Consider the following 17,908-nt stretch of genomic DNA (forward strand, 5'->3'; position numbering starts at 1 on the left):
GCATTGATGCTGGTGATGTTTTCTTAAGAATGTTTTTAATGTAAAAGGATATCTGCAAATGAAATTTCCCAGTACACAAAATAAAAAAGCAAAACTCAGCAGGTCCGGCAGTATCTGTGGAGGGAAATAGACAGTCAACATTGCACGTTGGGACCCTTCTTCAACCTGACCTGCTGAGTTCCTCCAGCTATCTATTTTTTGCTCAAGATTCCAGCATCTGCAGATCTCTTCTGTTTCCATAAAATAAAACAGAACTGGAATTAACTATCCATTTTTATTTATCTCGATTTTCTAAGGAAAAAAATTGCCTAATTAATCAATAAGGAACTGTGTTCAATCCTGAGTAAATGTGATTGCTCACATTGGGATCAAGTTAAATGTGCATTCTGGCCATTTCTCAAGGCTGCAAAAACAACACAAAATCATTGCTATAGGTGGCATGTGCTTAAATATGAATTAAAAAAATACAGGATGACAAAATGCATTTTAAATTATTTTTAAAATATAGAAAACCAAAACATAATTCTTAATGCGTACCTCTAAAATAAATTTGGCATCATCTGTTCTGTCACCATTTATGTACTGTAGAAAGAGATCTACTACAGGTGTGTACACTGCAAAATGGTTCGCTAACCGTTCAGCCATGGCACTCACTAGAAGACAAAAGACAAAATACTGTACTATTTTTCCCAATAGATTTAAAAAATAAGTCACAAGAACTTATTTTACCGCGTTAGTAATCATTATCCATTGTATATTTTGTTGTTGCTTTCAATTTGTTTTTCAGCAACCCCAAACTTACTGGGTGGGAGAAGGGAAAATAACAGACAAGTGAAAGATTGGCTTGAATCTGTGCACTGTTTAGATTGCTGCTTGCTGAATTTTTGCTATATTCAAGAACTTTGAAGTGTGTAAAATAGTGAATGGAGGGAGTAGAAGATGAGGACAGAATGAAGCCTTGACTTTTAAATTTGATATTATTTCTTCCTACTTTTTTTTTGCACACACTAACTGGAAAAGTCAAAGCTTTTCCTGATGTTATTTATAAAATGGCCACTCCTCATCTGTGCTGCATGTTATTCTCATCAGGTAGTTTGGCATCTTATGGCCAATCAACCATCTTGCTATATCTTTTATAAATACACAATGTATTTATATCCTTTATAAATACACAATGGCTAAAACGGTACTCAGAAAAATACTATTAGTCATGGGGCCATACAGCATGGAAACAGGACCTCGGCGCAACTTGCCCATACTGACCAAGATGCTGCATCTAGGCTAGCCCCACCTGTCTGCGTTTGGACAATATCCCTCTAAACTGTTCCACTTGATGACCATTTCTCAAGAGAAACCCTTTTTGCTCCCAATGGTAAAGTCATTTTTTGCTTTTAGGTTTTTTAGTTTTACAACAAACCTTCCATGCTTCAACTATATCAGCTAATATGTCAAAACATGAAAGATAGTTTTGAATGGGGCTATGTATATGATAATAACTCAATGTACTTCACTGTAGTCCACTGTAATAACTCAATGTATCCACTGGAATGTTTTCAATCTTCCTGATTGTAAACTGTAAAGTTTGAGACCACGTAAGGCCATGTTGTGACTAGCACAAAGAAAACAAGTCCGACATCTTGTAAGTAAGATTTAATCTGAACAAGCACGGAAACTTCTCGAAGGTCATCTGACCTCAATCACGAGGCACAGGCATTTATATTAAAGGGGCACTGGCATTTATATTACATATACATCACATCTCCCCCTTTACTTTAATTACAATTCTCCCCCTTCCCTTAAATTACCTTACATCTCCCCTTCATCCTTGGTCAAAACTAATAACTTGAACCTTTAATCAATTTAATGTGGATAAAATACCACAAATAACACAGTGCTCTTCATACTACAAAACTATAAAATAATTGCCCAACAATTTGACATAACAAGTCAAGTTGGGGGTTTTGACAATCGCCCACTTCTCGTGCAAGTCGTATTTCCAACTCGTTCTGTGTGCGAGTGTGGCTTGGCTCGCTTTGAGCCGATTCTCCCACCACAGAACCTTATGATGCGGCCTGTGATAGTTCTCTTGAGTCTAGGAGACTAGCTCCTTCTGGGAGAGGGATTCCTCCTTGTGGGACAGTGTTCGCACTTGTCTGCTGCGTGTTGCCAGGGCATAGCTCAGCTGCTTCGTGCGCAGGTCGTATGTCCTTCCTGTTTCTGCGGAACTCAGTACCGCTTGGTGTAGAGATGATGTAGCTCCGAGGGGACAGGTTTTCTCTTGCAATACGGCCACGTTGCCACTCGATTGGTTTGGCATGAAACCACACCTGTTGTTGTTGTTCCAGGCGTGGCAGCGGCTCGGCGCTTACCTTCTCATTGAAGTATGCTGCCTGTTTTTCTTGCCGGACGGCCAGTTGTGGTTTCATGGGAGGGACATGATGAGACCGTAAGAGTGATAGAGGCAATGGCAATTTGCTTCTTAACAGTCTACAGTTCAGTAACTGTGAGGGGGCATAGCCACCTGTCCCGTCAAGGGGGGTGTTGCGGTATTCGAGGATAGCGTACATCTGGTCACGGCTGGAAAGATGTCCAATCTCTCCTCAGGTATAACATCTCATGTACTGAGCAGGGCAGTAGTTGCCTTTATGCCTGCGGGTGCATGACCGGGAGACGGTATCCTTACCAGAATCACGGATTTCTGTCTGTGGTTGTCTGGGTCACGAATCCCTGCCTCGGCCTCATGGCCGACTGGCGCTGTCCCGTTTCACGTAATCAACAGTCTCTTCGGTGTCGATGGTGGTTGGGGCAATCTGCTTCATCTGTTCGGCTGCTGCTTCAGCTATCAGACACATGTCACTGCATTTTTCCAGTGTTAAATCATCGCATTGTAGTAGTTTTTCCCGGAGTGGCTGGCTGGTGATGCCGCAGACAATTCTGTCTCGCAGCAATGAGTCATGGATAATGCCAAACTCGCAATCATTAGCTAAAGACTTCACTGCAGTCAGGTAGCTGGAGAAGGTCTCCCCTCGCCGCTGATTACGTGTATTAAAGATGTATCTTGAGACAGTTAAGTTCTTTTTTGGTTCACAGTATGCCTGAAACTTATTCTTCAGCTGTTGTATTTTGTCAGTTTCCTCCTGGGCAAACTCAAAGGTCTCATAAATCTCCTGGGCTGCCGGCCCGGCAACGTGGAGGAATGTTGCACAGCGAATCTTATCTGGTTTATTTGTTAGTTCTGTTGCCGCCTCGTACAGCTGGAATGCCCTTATCCAGTCCTTATAATTCTTGGCCAAGTTTCCTTGCATGGAGAGTGGCCCCGGAGACTTGAGTCCTGCCATTCTTTTCTTTAGTTTTTTACTTTGACACCATGTAAGGTTTGACACCACATAAGGCCCTGTTGTGACATATACATCACATAAACAATCTTCCTGATGTACTAGTGGCCAGAGGATCTGGGGTGACGGAGGAACTGAAGGAAATCCACATTAGGCAGGAAATGGTGTTGGGTAGACTCATGGGCGGAAATCCCGGGCGGGGGGACACACGTCCCTCCCATGTTTTGAAAGTTGGGGGACAATCTCCCCCATGTTTTGTAATCCGGATTTAGAAATTCGGTGAAAAAAAAATCTATTAAAATCCCCGCATTCCGCGAGACAGTGGGGGCGTCACTGTTAAGCGCTTGTTAATTGTCTCTATTAACATCGTATTAACAAGATGTGTCACCAATTGTGTTTTGACTAAGTATTACTGAAGGGATTCACGGAGAATTTCTTAAAGCTGCCCGATGCAGGTACAATTACCATTTGAACTAATTGGATATATTGGTGGATGGGAAAGATGGGTATCGGATTTAAACGGGTCAGGTCATTAAGGGCTCCGGTCGAACGGGTTTCCTGGCTGGCATGCAGGTAAGTCCCTCATTCACGGTCACTCATGTTATTTAGTATTTTTTACCCATCTCTCTCTCTCTCTCTCCACCCTCCAAGGTTGGTTCTTCCGTTTGCCTTTAGTTTTATTTATCACATTGTAGCTTTTGAAAGATTCAAGCGGGTATCAGATGCTTTCTAAGGGCTGAATCGGCCCGATCGCGGGGCCTTTCATCGCCCGGCGCGGCTTAAAATCAAACTGCTGCATCGAGGCGATCGAGGCTCCCGATGTTGAAGCCCCCGTCGGCCGATTTTAAGCCGCGCCGGGCGATGAAAGGCCCCACGATTCAGGGCGGCCGAAGCTGGAGTTCGGAGTCGGTCACTAACCAGGTCAGCTCCCGATGTTACCGTCCACAGGGCTCACGACTGAAGCCTCCGAAGCATCGCCTGTGTGTGTGCGCGCACATGCGCGTGGCCGCCAAGAAATTGTGTCCCCCCCATGTTTGGATAGCGATTTACACCCCTGGGTAGACTGATGGGACTGAAGGCTGATACATCCCCAGGGCCTGATGGTCTGCATACCAGGGTACTGAAGGAAGTGGCTCTAGAAATCGTGGATCCATTGGTGATCATTTTCCAATGTTCTATAGATTCAGGATCAGTTCCTGTGGATTGGAGGTTATCCTCCAATGTTATCCCACCTTTTAAGACAGGTGGGAGAGAAAAAAACCAGGGAATTATAGATCAGTTAGCCTGACATCAGTGGTGGGGAAGATGCTGGAGTCAATCATAAAAGATGAAATAGCGGCACATTTGGATAGCAGTAACAGGATAAGTCCGAGTCAGCATGGATTTACGAAGGGGAAATCATGCTTGAATAATCTTCTGGAATTTTTTGAGGATGTATCTAGGAAAATGGACAAGGGAGAGCCAGTGGATGTAGTGATCCTGGACTTTCAGAAAGCATTTGATAAGGTCCCACATAGGAGATTAGTGGGGAAAATTAGGGCACATGGTATTGGGGGTATTGTGCTGAAATGGATAGAAAATTGGTTGGCAGGCAGGAAACAAAGAGTAGGGATTAACAGGTCCATTTCAGAATTACAGGCATTGACTAGTGGGGTACCGCAAGGCTCGGTGCTGGGATTGCAGCTATTTACAATATATATTAATGATTGAGATGAAGGGATTACAAGTAACATTAGCAAATTTGCAGATGACGCAAAGCTGGGTGGCATGTGAACTGTGAGAAGGATGCTATGAGAATGCAGGGTGACTTGGACAGGATGGGTGAGTGGGCAGATGCATGGCAGGTGCAGTTTAATGTGGATAAATGTGAGGTTATCCACTTTGGTAGCAAAATCAGGAAGACAGATTATTATCTAAACGGTGTCAAATTGGGAAAAGGGGAAGTACAACGGGATCTGGGGGTCCTTGTTCATCAGTCAATGAAAGTAAGCACGCAGGTACAGCAGGCAGTGAAGAAAGCAAATGGCATGTTGGCCTTCGTAACAAGAGGAGTTCAGTATAGGAGCAAAGAGGTCCTTCTGCAGTTGTACAGGGCCCTAGTGAGACCACACCTGGAGTATTGTGTGTAGTTTTGGTCTCCAAATTTGAGGAAGGACATTCTTGCTATTGAGAGAGTGCTGCGTAGGTTCACAAGGTTAATTCCCGGGATGGCTGGACTGCATATGCTGAGAGAATGGAGAGGCTGGGCTTGTATACTCTGAAATTTAGAAGGATGGGAGGGGATCTTATTGAAACATATAAGATTATGGGTTTGGACATGCTAGAGGCAGGAAACATGTTCCCAATGTTGGAGGAGTCCAGAACTAGGGGCCACAGTTTAAGAATAAGTGGCAAGCCATTTAGAACGGAGATGAGGAAACACGTTTTCACACAGAGAGTTGTGAGTCTGTGGAATTCTCTGCCTCAGAGGGCGGTGGAGGCCGGTTCTCTGGATACTTTCAAGAGCTAGATAGGGCACTTAAAGATAGTCTAGATAGGGCACTTTACTAGAATGTTGCCTGGGTTTCAACAACTAAGTTACAGAGAAAGGTTGAATAAGTTAGGTCTTTATTCTCTGGAGCGCAGAAGGTTAAGGGGGGGACATGATAGAGGTCTTTAAAATGATGAGAGGGATAGACAGAGTTGATGTGGATCAGCTTTTCCCTTTGAGAAAAGGGAAGATTCAAACAAGAGGACATGACTTCAGAATTAAGGGACAGAACTTTAGGGGTAACATGAGGGGGAACTTCTTTACTCAGAGAGTGGTAGCGGTGTGGAATGAGCTTCCAGTGGAAGTGGTGGAGGCAGGTTCGTTGGTATCATTTAAAAATAAATTGGATAGGCATATGGATGAGAAGGGAATGGAGGGTTATGGTATGAGTGCAGGCAGGTGGGACTAAGGGAAAAAAGTTGTTCGGCACGGACTTGTAGGGTCGAGATGGCCTGTTTCCGTGCTGTAATTGTTATATGGTTATAGTGGAGTCAGGGGATATGGGGAGAAGGCAGGAACGGGGTACTGATTGTGGATGATCAGCCATGATCGCATTGAATTGTGGTGCTGGCTCGAAGGGCCGAATGGCCTACTTTAGTTTAGTTTTGGATGTTAAATAACCATAAAGATATAAGTACTGTATTAGAAAAAGTCTTATCGGCAAAATTAGGTGGGGTGGGAGGTAGAGAGGTTCAGGGTGACAATTCTGGAGCTGAGGACATTAGTAGCATACTGCAGGGGATAATTTCCAGCTTGATCTAATCTGGTGAAAGGGTAAAACAGTTCTCTATCACTATCTTTCAAATTTTTACATCCCTTGGACTTATGGAAGCAAAGTTGAGGGCTATCCTAGGGAGTAGTCATGGTGAAAAAGAACAATTATTTTAATCAGTGTCAAATGTAAAGACAAGGGTTTGGTTGAGCAGATCAATGCCTGCAAAAACACAGTGCAAATCAAAGGCCAAAAGCTGGATAGCAGAGACTTGACTAAAAAGATCACATCTAAATTACAGATAGACACAAAATTCTGGAGTAACTCAGCAGGACAGGCGGCATCTCTGGAGAGAAGGAATGGGTGATGTTTCGAGTCGAGACCCTTCTTCAGACTTCAGACATCTAAATTACATCATGATTGCACTTTGCCAATACTCTACTAACTTCCACACTCAAACTCACCAAACACTCTGGCTTGAGAACTGCCAGTTGGTATGCATCTCAGGTTGAAATATTCCTGTGATATACTTCTCTCTCAGGCAGATAAGATGACTGAAAATATATATAGCCAGCCTGTAGCCAGATTGTGAACTTCAAACTAATTTTTAGCAGAGGACTCACAGAACAAGAAATGGATATACAAGGACCAAAGGAAATCTGAACATCTGGCGAATAACCTGCCCTGTTTTTTTACATCTCCTCATCTCTGTACATACCTGCTTTACCCAACACATAACAAGCAGCAAGTATAGTTAGATAAACTTACATTTATCGACCGCTTCATCACATTTTCCCTCCATAACCTTACGGAATACGTAGGACATGCTTGTTAGCTGTTGCTGAGAATTTTCACTTGGAATGTACAGGGGCTCAACATATTGCACAGCTGCATCAATGTTACCACTGAAAAAAATACAAGTTTTTATTATATCATTGCTGAATTATAAAAGCACCTGGATATTAAACATAGAGGTAAAAATAATTGTTTTATCTTTTACCCTCCATAAATGTTACAAAATTAGTTATTTTCGTGCAGCTGTTACAGCAGTGAAGCAGAAATTATGAAACCAGAAAAAGAATTCACAGATGAATGGACACAATCAACACTAATCAGATGCATTACTGTAACGAACTATGACCTTGAAAAGTCTAAATCACCATGTTATGCTCCAAAGGGAATTATATTAAATGACATGGAATGCCCTGTGGCTACTTGTACAGTCAGCTTACAAAGTGCACTGAATTCTTAAACATGCAAATATTGCACCAAAGGAATTTTATCTAAATAATGCAAACTGAAAAGTCAAATCACCTTGATCATTCAATGAAATACTTAGATACAGAATCACCTTTGCTTCTGCAGACACCACTTACTTTGCCAGATGAATGCAGAAGTAATTTTTTTTTTGAAAGACGGGTTTTGAAATGCTGTAAACAAAAAGCTACCCAAATAGCCTCATTTTTTAATAAAGGTGAAACTGGAAAGTTGCAATACCCTCCAAGGGGAGACAAATATTTTTTTAAATGGACTGTGAATCTGGGTTCGGCAGGACAGCTATACATTATATGTGTTAATCCTAAAATCAGGAATCACAGAAATATAGATTTTCATGTTGACATTTCTTCCAAATTTAAAAGTCAATCAAAATCCTTGCACCATGCCAATTTTTAACAAACCCCCCCTGTAGCAATATAGTGCATTCTAGATCATAGAAGGAAAATCTTTCCATTTTACAAACTGTTTTGCATCAGAGACTAACTGACTAACTGTGTAATATCATGCACAATGCTCAAACATATCTGGAGTATCTGCAGTGGCACAGTATCATTCACTGATTAATAAGTAAGTGGCAGGCAGCCATAGAACACAATTTATATTCCACTCGTACTTCAACTATGACTAGCTATCAAGTCTATTTGCAGCTGTCCAGGAAAACCATATTGCAAAGATTTAGTATCCTTCTCAGCAAGAGGAAATAAATGGTTTGAATTGTTTGGCATGATTCAAGACTTCATGAATTAAAATCATTGCTAATTTTTTTAAGATCAATTATTTACTTGTTTATATCAATCATTTTTAATAATGTGGATGACTTAATTGTGAGAATACAAAATAGAAGCTCAAAAGAATAATTTTTTTGGATGATTATATGCATTTTTCATCCTAACTCTTCTTTAAAGTACTTCATATTATATATTAAAAATATACAAATCCTTATTTAACCATGATCGGCGTTCGTACAGATAATCATTGCAGCTCTGAATGTACAGAGGATAATCATTTTATTGCTTTTCATAAACTGGCAAAGATTGGGATGAGACAAGAAAGTCAGAAGGAACGACGAAACCAAAATAAAGCACAAGCTGTTGAGTAATGTAAGGTAATTAATATTAATGAGAATTATATGAAAATGCAAGTATTTTGTGGATTAAAATTAAGCATTATTAGGTTTCATGATTGTGTAAATTGTGAAATGTTTCTATTATTCATTATTATTATTTATTATCATAAAAGCAGCAAACTCAAATGACCAGAACAAATCTCGTATTTAATAAATTAATTGGAACCGACAGACAGTTAAGCATAAATTCTGAAATAATTATAATATGTAATTCATTAGTGTCACAATATACTTCAATAATTTTTTTGACAAAGGTTTACTTACCTCTTTATGTGAGCCAGGACTAAGTTGTTGACAAATAGCATCTTAGATAAATTGATCGAATGTGGCAGGTTTCCCATCAACTTCTCTAGAGATTGAATTTGCTCCACATCTCCCTTCAAACCCAAAGCCTGAATTAGTCGTGCAATAGCAAGCTGGCTGGGCACTTGATTAGTTTGCAACATCTCCTTCAGAACTGCCACACCATCTACAAGGAAATATTTAAATCAAAACTGAAAAGGATTCATAAAACTATATCAGAGGTAATTTATTATTTCCAAAATAATCCGATCAATCTCTGAAAATATGCTCTACTTGTAGTTAACACGTAAAAAAAAGTTCCTTAACTAATGCAATTTACAGGTAATTTCCCACATTTCCCCACCCCCATTTTTAGCCCTTTGGGTTCCCATTTCATGAGAATGAACAGCTTTGCAGATTTGATGAATAACATGCAAAATATTGTAGTTTTAAATTCAATTAACTATACATTCAGTTTTAGTCCAGGCACTTGTCAGTAGCACATGAATAAAGGCCATTTGAGAGACGTTATTTTACATTTATTTTCTTTGAAAAACATTTACTTTCATAAACTGATTTACAATGAAAAAGGACAACCAAATGTCTTCGTACAGCTTCCCCTAGTTTTTCACATTTCCAAAGCAAGAAAAGACCTGAATATAATGTATAATATGAATAAATATGCTCATTTAATCTTTAAAGCCTTAGTTGCAGAACAGCAACAATAAAAATTTTCCTAATTCTGTGGCAAATAATATTTAGTGAATTCATGAACTGATGTAGGAAAAATTCATTAAAACCTCATTTTTGCATAATAATTAACATGTACAGTATGATTAAAAAAGAAACCATTAAGCATTACTTTGAACAACTTCAACACAAATATCTGCTTGTGTACTGTAAATGTTTAAGTATCATTCAACATACTATTTTACCAATACACATGCTGGACAATTGAATTATAATTAGCTGAATTTGAGAGCAATTAAACCTTTATGTTTACTATTAGCTGTAGTTAAATCAAAGCACAAAAGTCTATTAATGGATTCTTTATAAAGAATACACAGTATCAAACAAGATTAATATCAGAAAAAAGGCAGGGTACAAATGGCAATGTGATAGCAATGTGAATTCTCGTTTCTGCGTGTTTCCTTTTTGTTGCTTAAACCAGAGTACAACTTAAAAGAACTGTGGATTAATTAAACCAAAATGAAAGCAAAAGTTTCAATTTTGCACATTCCACTTTGTTTGCAGATATATGCACTATTAATTGTTAATATCAGCCTTTCTGGCAGCATGTTTAAGAATGTACATTTAATTTATCATGCAAAGATACATTCACAAACCAATATCGCAATGAAAATATTAATATACTGAATACACAAATATTTCTCACCCATCCTCAAATAAAAGTTATGTAAAACCTTTTTTTCAATCATTTTTTATTAATATTGCTTTGGTGCAAGGTTTTCTTTGATTTTGTAACTATTTAAAGGTGAATTTGTTCATTCATCCAGTTATAAAATTCTTGAAAGCTTGTAGTTTCATTTCTCCCCCACCACCCACCTCCGTAAGTCTGCAACCACAGCCCACTGGTTTAGCTAAGACAAAACCATCCTCTGTTAAATTGAATGGAAACTGGACTAAGTGGCCAAATGACAAGTACATTCATATTCAGCTTCAGTTGTATTATAGATGCATATATAGTAATTTATGTCTCTCAGCTATTACAAAAGACTCTTGATAAGCAGGTAATTTGCTAAATGGACTCCTTTATCACAGCATACGAAAGGCGTTACATGAAAATCTGCAGAGGCATTAACATGATGTAAAGGTCATAATGTGTGACATACCTTTCAGATTATCCCGCCTAACTTGCGTTATGATGAGTAGGCTGTTGGCAGCGTCGTTCAGTGTAAAGCCCTTGATGCGGGTCTCAACTCTAAAGAAGCAGACATTTAGAAAGGAATTACTGACATGCTTCTGATATGATAATAAATGGTTGAGACGGAGGTGAAATTACAAAAACTACCATTCCAATGTTAAAAATTTTGCCACAAATGTCGACCTGAAGACAGCTTTTATGTTAGAACGTCAAATACTGAAAAAACTGATTTTCCTTTTTCTTTCCTTTTTCTTGGTTCTGACAGCTGCCATAAGTGGTATCCTAGGCAGCAAAGAGAGAGTAATGCTTAGGCAAGTGGACTAGCTGCCAGAATATTATCTCTCAAATGGAGATATTAGACATTGAAAAAGTCACGGATCAGAGTTTCAAATGCAGGTAATTTTTCTTTATTGGAGCTGTAGAGTGGGAAGGTGGACTGACAGGTATAAAATTGATGGCTGCTGGCAAAGAATCATGCCTTGCTGTGAAATCAGAACCACTTACAATATCCACCAACAGCAATAAGTAACAACAGCAGTTTACAACTAAGAGACATTGTCAATAAGCAGTTCATTACAGAGTCACAGGACCACAAATAATGCTTTAAAAATCATACAACACCACATGCTGCACGAAGTGGCACCAAATATTTAAGTTATTATATCAGTTCTCTGGATGTGAAATGTATACTTTAACGCACTCTAACTAACATTTTAAATCTTCAAATCTTCAAATCATACAACCGCTTCATTTCTCACAACTGAAAATAGTCCTTTTGAAAGTAAACATAGGAAGCTACTTTAGGTAGAAGGCTGCAGGTTCAGGATTAAAAATTAATGTGGTACCAAATCAGTACCACAGATCAAAGGGGCCATTTTGCATATAAGATGATTAATCAAGATCGAACTCAAGAACAGCCGAAGATTTCAACAATGTGTTCCTTCTGGAACCAAGACACCAGAAACAAATCAACTGATCAATTATTTTTCTGTTTGCTTGTACAACTTCTCTGCTTTCTCACCTAGCAGTTGGTACACTCTGAGAGCCAAATACCCAGGATGGAAATGTTAACTACCAGAGGGCACCTTTACAGTGAGCTGGGGGATGTTTGATAGAAGATATATAAGGCAAAACATTTTTATTTTTAACACAGAAGGTGGTGGTGCCTGGTAAACGGTAGATAGTATTTAAGTAACATTTAGGCAGTATTCACACTAATACATGAACAGGCAGGGAATAGAGGTTTAAAGCTTGGAAATGAAAAGAGGTGAATGGGTAATTATTGCATTTGCAGTGTAAAGGCCTGTCCCAATTAGGCAATTTTTTTGGGGACTGCCGGCGATTGTCAGTCGTAGCAGGTCGCCGAAAAACCGGCGACTAGACAATGTCTACGATAAGCTACAACAACTTACCACCTAGTCGACGTCAAGCTACGGCACGCCATCAACTGAAGACAATTCAGTCGCCAGTACCTGTCGCCAGTTGACGTAGGCAGTCGCCAATGGAATTCACCAAATTCAGCACCGGCGACAACCTACGTCAACTGGCAACAACCTACGACAGCACCTACGTCAAGAGAAGTCAAGCTACACTCATTGGCATCAACCCACTGTCACCAACATTTTTTGAAAATGTCAAAAATCCAGCGGCGACCAGAAAGATGCTATGACTCTTTGGGCAACTGAGGAGACTACCCATGACCATACAGGCGACACCCTGGCGACAGCCTAGTCGCCTAAAAAATAGCCTAAGTGGGACAGGCCCTTAAGAGCATAAGAAATAGAAAGAGGAGGCCATTGGCCTGTATTGTTGTTAAACTTGATCATGGCTGATTTTAAAACCTTTTTCCTGCCTTTTCCCACATCTTGGTTCCACTTATATCTAGAAATCTAGTACAGGTGCACAACCTTTTATCCGAAAGCCTTGGGACCAGACACTTTTCGTAATTCGGAATTTTTCGGCTTTCGGAATGGAAGATTTTTAGCGTAGATTTTAACGGCTGGCTCAGTGGTAGTGCTCGGCTCATATCCGCAAGGTCGCGAGTTTGCGCCTCGATCCCGGCAGTTACTCGATCACGAGTTTGAGTCTTCAATGTAGTTTTTTCTTGCAGAATAGGAGAGAATAGGGAGGGTTAGGCTGGGATCATTCTCTGCGAGATGATCTTAGTGCGGGAGAAGTGTAGGAGAGGTGTACTGACTGTGGGCAGAACTTTGGAAGTGATTGCCCACCATTCTCAAAAGCCGCTGTGTCTCCCTGTCCCTGGGATAGCAGGGGGCGATCAAACAGCACAATACCCCCCTCCCCCTCCAACCAGAGGAATCCGCTCCCCGATGGGCAGCTACGGCGACAAGTGGCAGTTCGCCCACAGCCCGAGCTGCGCCCCCTCATCCGCCACCCCAAGAACAAGACGTACCTTGCACACCATCAGCTTCTGCCCCTACTGGAGTTGGAGCGGGGTTGGGCTGGAGTTGCTGATCTGGGATCTCCGTGCTTGCAGTGGGCCTGGGGGTCGGTGTCCCGATGAGGGGGCGCAGCTCGGGCTGTGGGCGAACTGCCACTTGTCGCCGTAGCGGCCCATCGGGGAGCGGCTTCTGGTGGTCCTGACGTCTCCGGCCAGTTTGCAGTTTTCCTCTGGAGTTGGAACGGGGCTGGGCTGCTGCTGGCTGTGGGCCTCTGGGATCTCCGTGCTTGCAGTGGGCCTGGGGGTCGGTGTCCCGTTGGTCCTGACGTCTCCGGTGACTGGCACTGACCTGCTGGCATCGCCGACGTGAAGACAGTGCAAAGCCCCCGCGCCGGTGCAATGGGCGGGGAGCTGGAGAGGGGAGGGAAGGGGTCACACACATGGCCGGGAAGCAGAGGGGTGTAGGTGGGGTGAAACTGAAGGGAGCGACAATCTGCTGCTGCCTGCCAGCTGAGTTAAAAAATTCCCACGCAAGACTCACGATACACTGTGTATCGTGAGTTTACCGTGGGAACTTTTTAACTCAGCGGGCAGGCAGCAGCAGATTGTCAATTATTAACCCTCCCGCGCAATATACCCTCACCTTCTCTTTTATGAATGGGGATTTAGTTCCCCTTTCTCCGAGGACCGACCGGAGGTTCCGCTGTCACCTCTGCGGGCCGCCCTCGGTGAACGTCTTCAAGGACCTTTCTTCAAGGACCGAAAAAATGTCCGCTATTCGGAGCTTTTCGTTATTTGGAATTTCGGATAAAAGGTTGTGCACCTGTAATACAATAGTGACAGAGCCTCCAAAGTGGGGTCAGGTGGTTACCCATGTTATGAATGCAAAACATTATCCTTCTCTCTGACTCCAAGTTCCTTTCAGTGCAATCTAACATTGGACTGTGCTTGTAAATTTACACATCGGGATTTATGCATTTCCAGCTTTTTCCTCCTCCCCACTTCTCTCAATGATCCTCAGTTTAGTCTTCCGAATGATAATCTGTGAAGAGATCATTTTCTAGAAATGTAGTTTCTGATTTAAAAATTCTTTATGGCCAAAGCTTAAACATCATGCCATGAGCTTTCAAATACTGCCTGACAAGCCTGGAGAAATGAAAAACTTTCAACGACAAAAATACATTATCTTTAAAACACATAAAGCTGCAATCCATGTTAGAAAAACCTACATAATCCACATTCTACAACCTCTCAGTGGAAGAGGATTACATCATTTTTCAGAGAACCAGTGTGCTAAACTTGAACAATTATCTCATCGCACTGAACTGAGCAGCCAGCACTCTTCGCCACAAGCACATTACCTGACCTCAAGAATTTCAAAGATCTGCTGGGAATCGGGGTCATGTGAGAATTACAGTGAATAATCCCAAGAAAATCTTTTACACAGTACAAGGTTAAACTATCCCTTAGTCATTTTCAGCCTCCTGGGTTCAAATAATACAGCATCAGTCTCTGGATTTTCTTACTCTGGGGACCAATCCCCTTAATCCCTGCCTAAGCACTCATTGCTCATTCGTGATTTCTCCTTCTCCATCTGTCAGTCTTAAATCAACAATTCATACGTTAGGCAGTATAATGCTGACAATAAAGGATTTATATTTCACCATCTTAAATCTTTTGCCACAATTAAAAAAGTTGAGCCATTAGATCAATAATCGTCAGCAGACACACCAACAATTTTTTCACCTTGCCTTCTTTCCCCGACCTGGGCTTAAGTCAATTTAAAACTTACTTGCTTTTGACATCCATGGCTTCCTCCAATAATCCATGACTTAGAAGAGCATTTATGAAACTTGAATAAACAGCTAAGCCCAGTAGTAGACCCTTCTTTTCAGCTTCGTGGAATACTTCAAGGGCTTCTAACAAAATAAAAATAACTTATATTACAATTGAAATTAAACATATATAGCTTTCTGCTAATGTTTACAAGCCTTCAAAAGAAATGAAAATAATTTTTCAACAATGTTACCGAAAGCTCTTGGGCTTCTTCAGCATTAGTCATCTTAAGTGCAGATGGATTGTTTCTAATTTATAAATACCATAAAGATCAGAAAAATATATTACTTTTTAGTATTTTTAATTAGACCACATCATCGTAATGTCAATGAATGTACGAGGTAACACACAGTTGCTGAAAATAATTTTATTCCTGTGATATTGCATAAAAAGCATTGTATTGGCTGCTTGAAGGCATGCAGATGAACAATTTTGCATGAGAGTTTTTACTTCCCCTAATTGTTTCCATGATGCTAAACTTCACTTTTGACCAATATTTCACTTTGAGCAACAATCTTCATGTAGACATTGATTGGAATAGAAAGGGTAAATGCAGTCTTTTACCCAGTGCAGGGGAATCAAAACCAGAGGACATAGGTTTAAGGTGCGGCGGGCAAAAGACTCCATAGGAACCTGAGGCTTAAAATTTTGTGAACATAAAGGGTGGTGGGTATATGGAACGAAGATGCCTGAAGATCTAATTGAGGCTGGTATTATCACAACGCCTAAAAAAACATTTGGACAAGTACATGGATAGGGTAGGTTAGAGAGGATATGGGCCAAACACAGGCAGGTGGGACTAGTACAGATGGGGCGTGGTGTGGGCAATTTTTGCCTGAGGCCTGTTTCCACACTCTATGACTGGTGTGCCCATTACCGTAACAAGAATTGTTGGTGAAGACATTGGTGAAATTTGCTGTAAAGAGCACACTGTTCTTTTTGGTGTTACCACACGACTGCCTTTCTCATCTTCCAACCACACTCTTAGCAGCCATTCAGGTTCCAATATTTGGTTTTGGTTTTGGAGTGAAAAGTATCTTCAAAGGAGACAGCTGAATGATCCAAGAAATTGAATGATAAGATACTATACTTTCATATCAACTAAAGCATAAGTCACGTATTTGCACAGGCAGAGGTTAGAAGAAATAATTTGCCTCATAAGAACCTTAGGAACCCAAGATGTCTTTCATTGACAACTAAACACTTTTTAAGAGTGAAAATATATCAACATCTATCTGTCAAGGCCCCTTAGGATCTTGTAGACACAAGGAACTGCAGATGCTTGTTTAGAATAAAAAACAACACAAATTGCTGGTGTAACTCAGCGGGTCAGGCAAGGTCACCTCTCATTTTTCCCAACTCCAAGAATACAATCCCAAACTGCCAGGTGTCCCTTGACAGGGAATCCGTTGTTCCAGGAATTAGCTTGGTGAATCTCCCTTGGACTGTGTGCAACAATATTATATCATTTTTTAAATATAAAGAGACCAAAACTGTGCACAATACTCCAGATGTGGTCTCCAAACATCTCCCCTTTCTTAAGATTCAATCCCATTGCAAGTAAGGCCAATAAGTCATCTGCCTTCCTAATTACTTGTTTGACCTGCATATTAACATTCTGTCAAGCATGCATGTACTAGAACATCTAGATACTTCTCTCAGAACTTGACTCATTTACAGGTGGATAATAACTTGCTTTTGATTCCTCACACTGAAGAAATCCATAACCTGACACTTCACCACAATAATCTTAATTTGCCAGGTTTTTATCAATCTCTCAATGTATCTACATCCTGTTGCAGAAGCACAATGCCAATGAAACAATTGCTATTTCACCTATTTTCATATCATCAGTTGAAACCTTATTTTTTGAGCACTGTGTCTACAGGTAGATTAACAAATGTGCAGATGACACAAAGCTGGGTGGCAGTGTGAACTGTGAGGAGGATGCTATGAGAATGCAGGGTGACTTGGATACTTTGGGTGAGTGGGCAGATGCATGTCAGATGCAGTTTACTGTGAATAAATGTGAGGTCATTGGGGGGTATTGTGCTGACATGGATAGAAAATTGGTTAGCAGACAGGAAACAAAGAGTAGAGATTAACGGGTCCCTTTCAGAATGACAGGCAGTGACTAGCGGGGTACCGCAAGGCTCGGTGTGGGACTGCAGCTATTTACAATATATATTAATGATTTAGATGAAGGGATTACAAGTAACATTAGCAAATTTGCAGATGACACAAAAGCTGGGTAGCAGTGTGAACTGTGAGAAGGATGCTATGAGAATGCAGGGTGACTTGGACAGGTTGGGTGAGTGAGCAGATGCATGGCAGATGCAGTTTAATGTGGATAAATGTGAGAATATCCACTGGTAGCAAAAACAGGAAGGCAGATTATTATCTAATGGTGTCAAGTTGGGAAAAGGGGAAATACAATGGGATCTGGGGGTCCTTGTTCATCAGTCAATGAAAGTAGGCATGCAGGTACAGCAGGCAGTGAAGAAAGCGAATGGCACGTTGGCC

The 17,908-nt window shown here is 40.9% G+C and overlaps 1 protein-coding gene across 1 annotated transcript in view; it reads right to left on the reverse strand.

The window, feature by feature from the left end:
• The window catches only part of lrpprc (leucine rich pentatricopeptide repeat containing), a 152,929-nt gene that overhangs the window by 12,038 nt on the left and 122,983 nt on the right, over positions 1-17,908 (reverse strand). Inside the window, exons 30-34 of the mRNA XM_033025505.1 lie at positions 15,342-15,468; positions 11,117-11,205; positions 9,246-9,450; positions 7,346-7,482; positions 538-653 (exon numbers count right to left, since the gene is read on the reverse strand). Of these exons, the coding sequence (XP_032881396.1) occupies positions 538-653; positions 7,346-7,482; positions 9,246-9,450; positions 11,117-11,205; positions 15,342-15,468 (674 nt within the window). The remainder of the gene's footprint in view (positions 1-537; positions 654-7,345; positions 7,483-9,245; positions 9,451-11,116; positions 11,206-15,341; positions 15,469-17,908) is intronic.

Source organism: Amblyraja radiata, chromosome 8 (assembly GCF_010909765.2).
Source record: "Amblyraja radiata isolate CabotCenter1 chromosome 8, sAmbRad1.1.pri, whole genome shotgun sequence".
Taxonomy (NCBI): Eukaryota; Metazoa; Chordata; class Chondrichthyes; order Rajiformes; family Rajidae; genus Amblyraja; species Amblyraja radiata.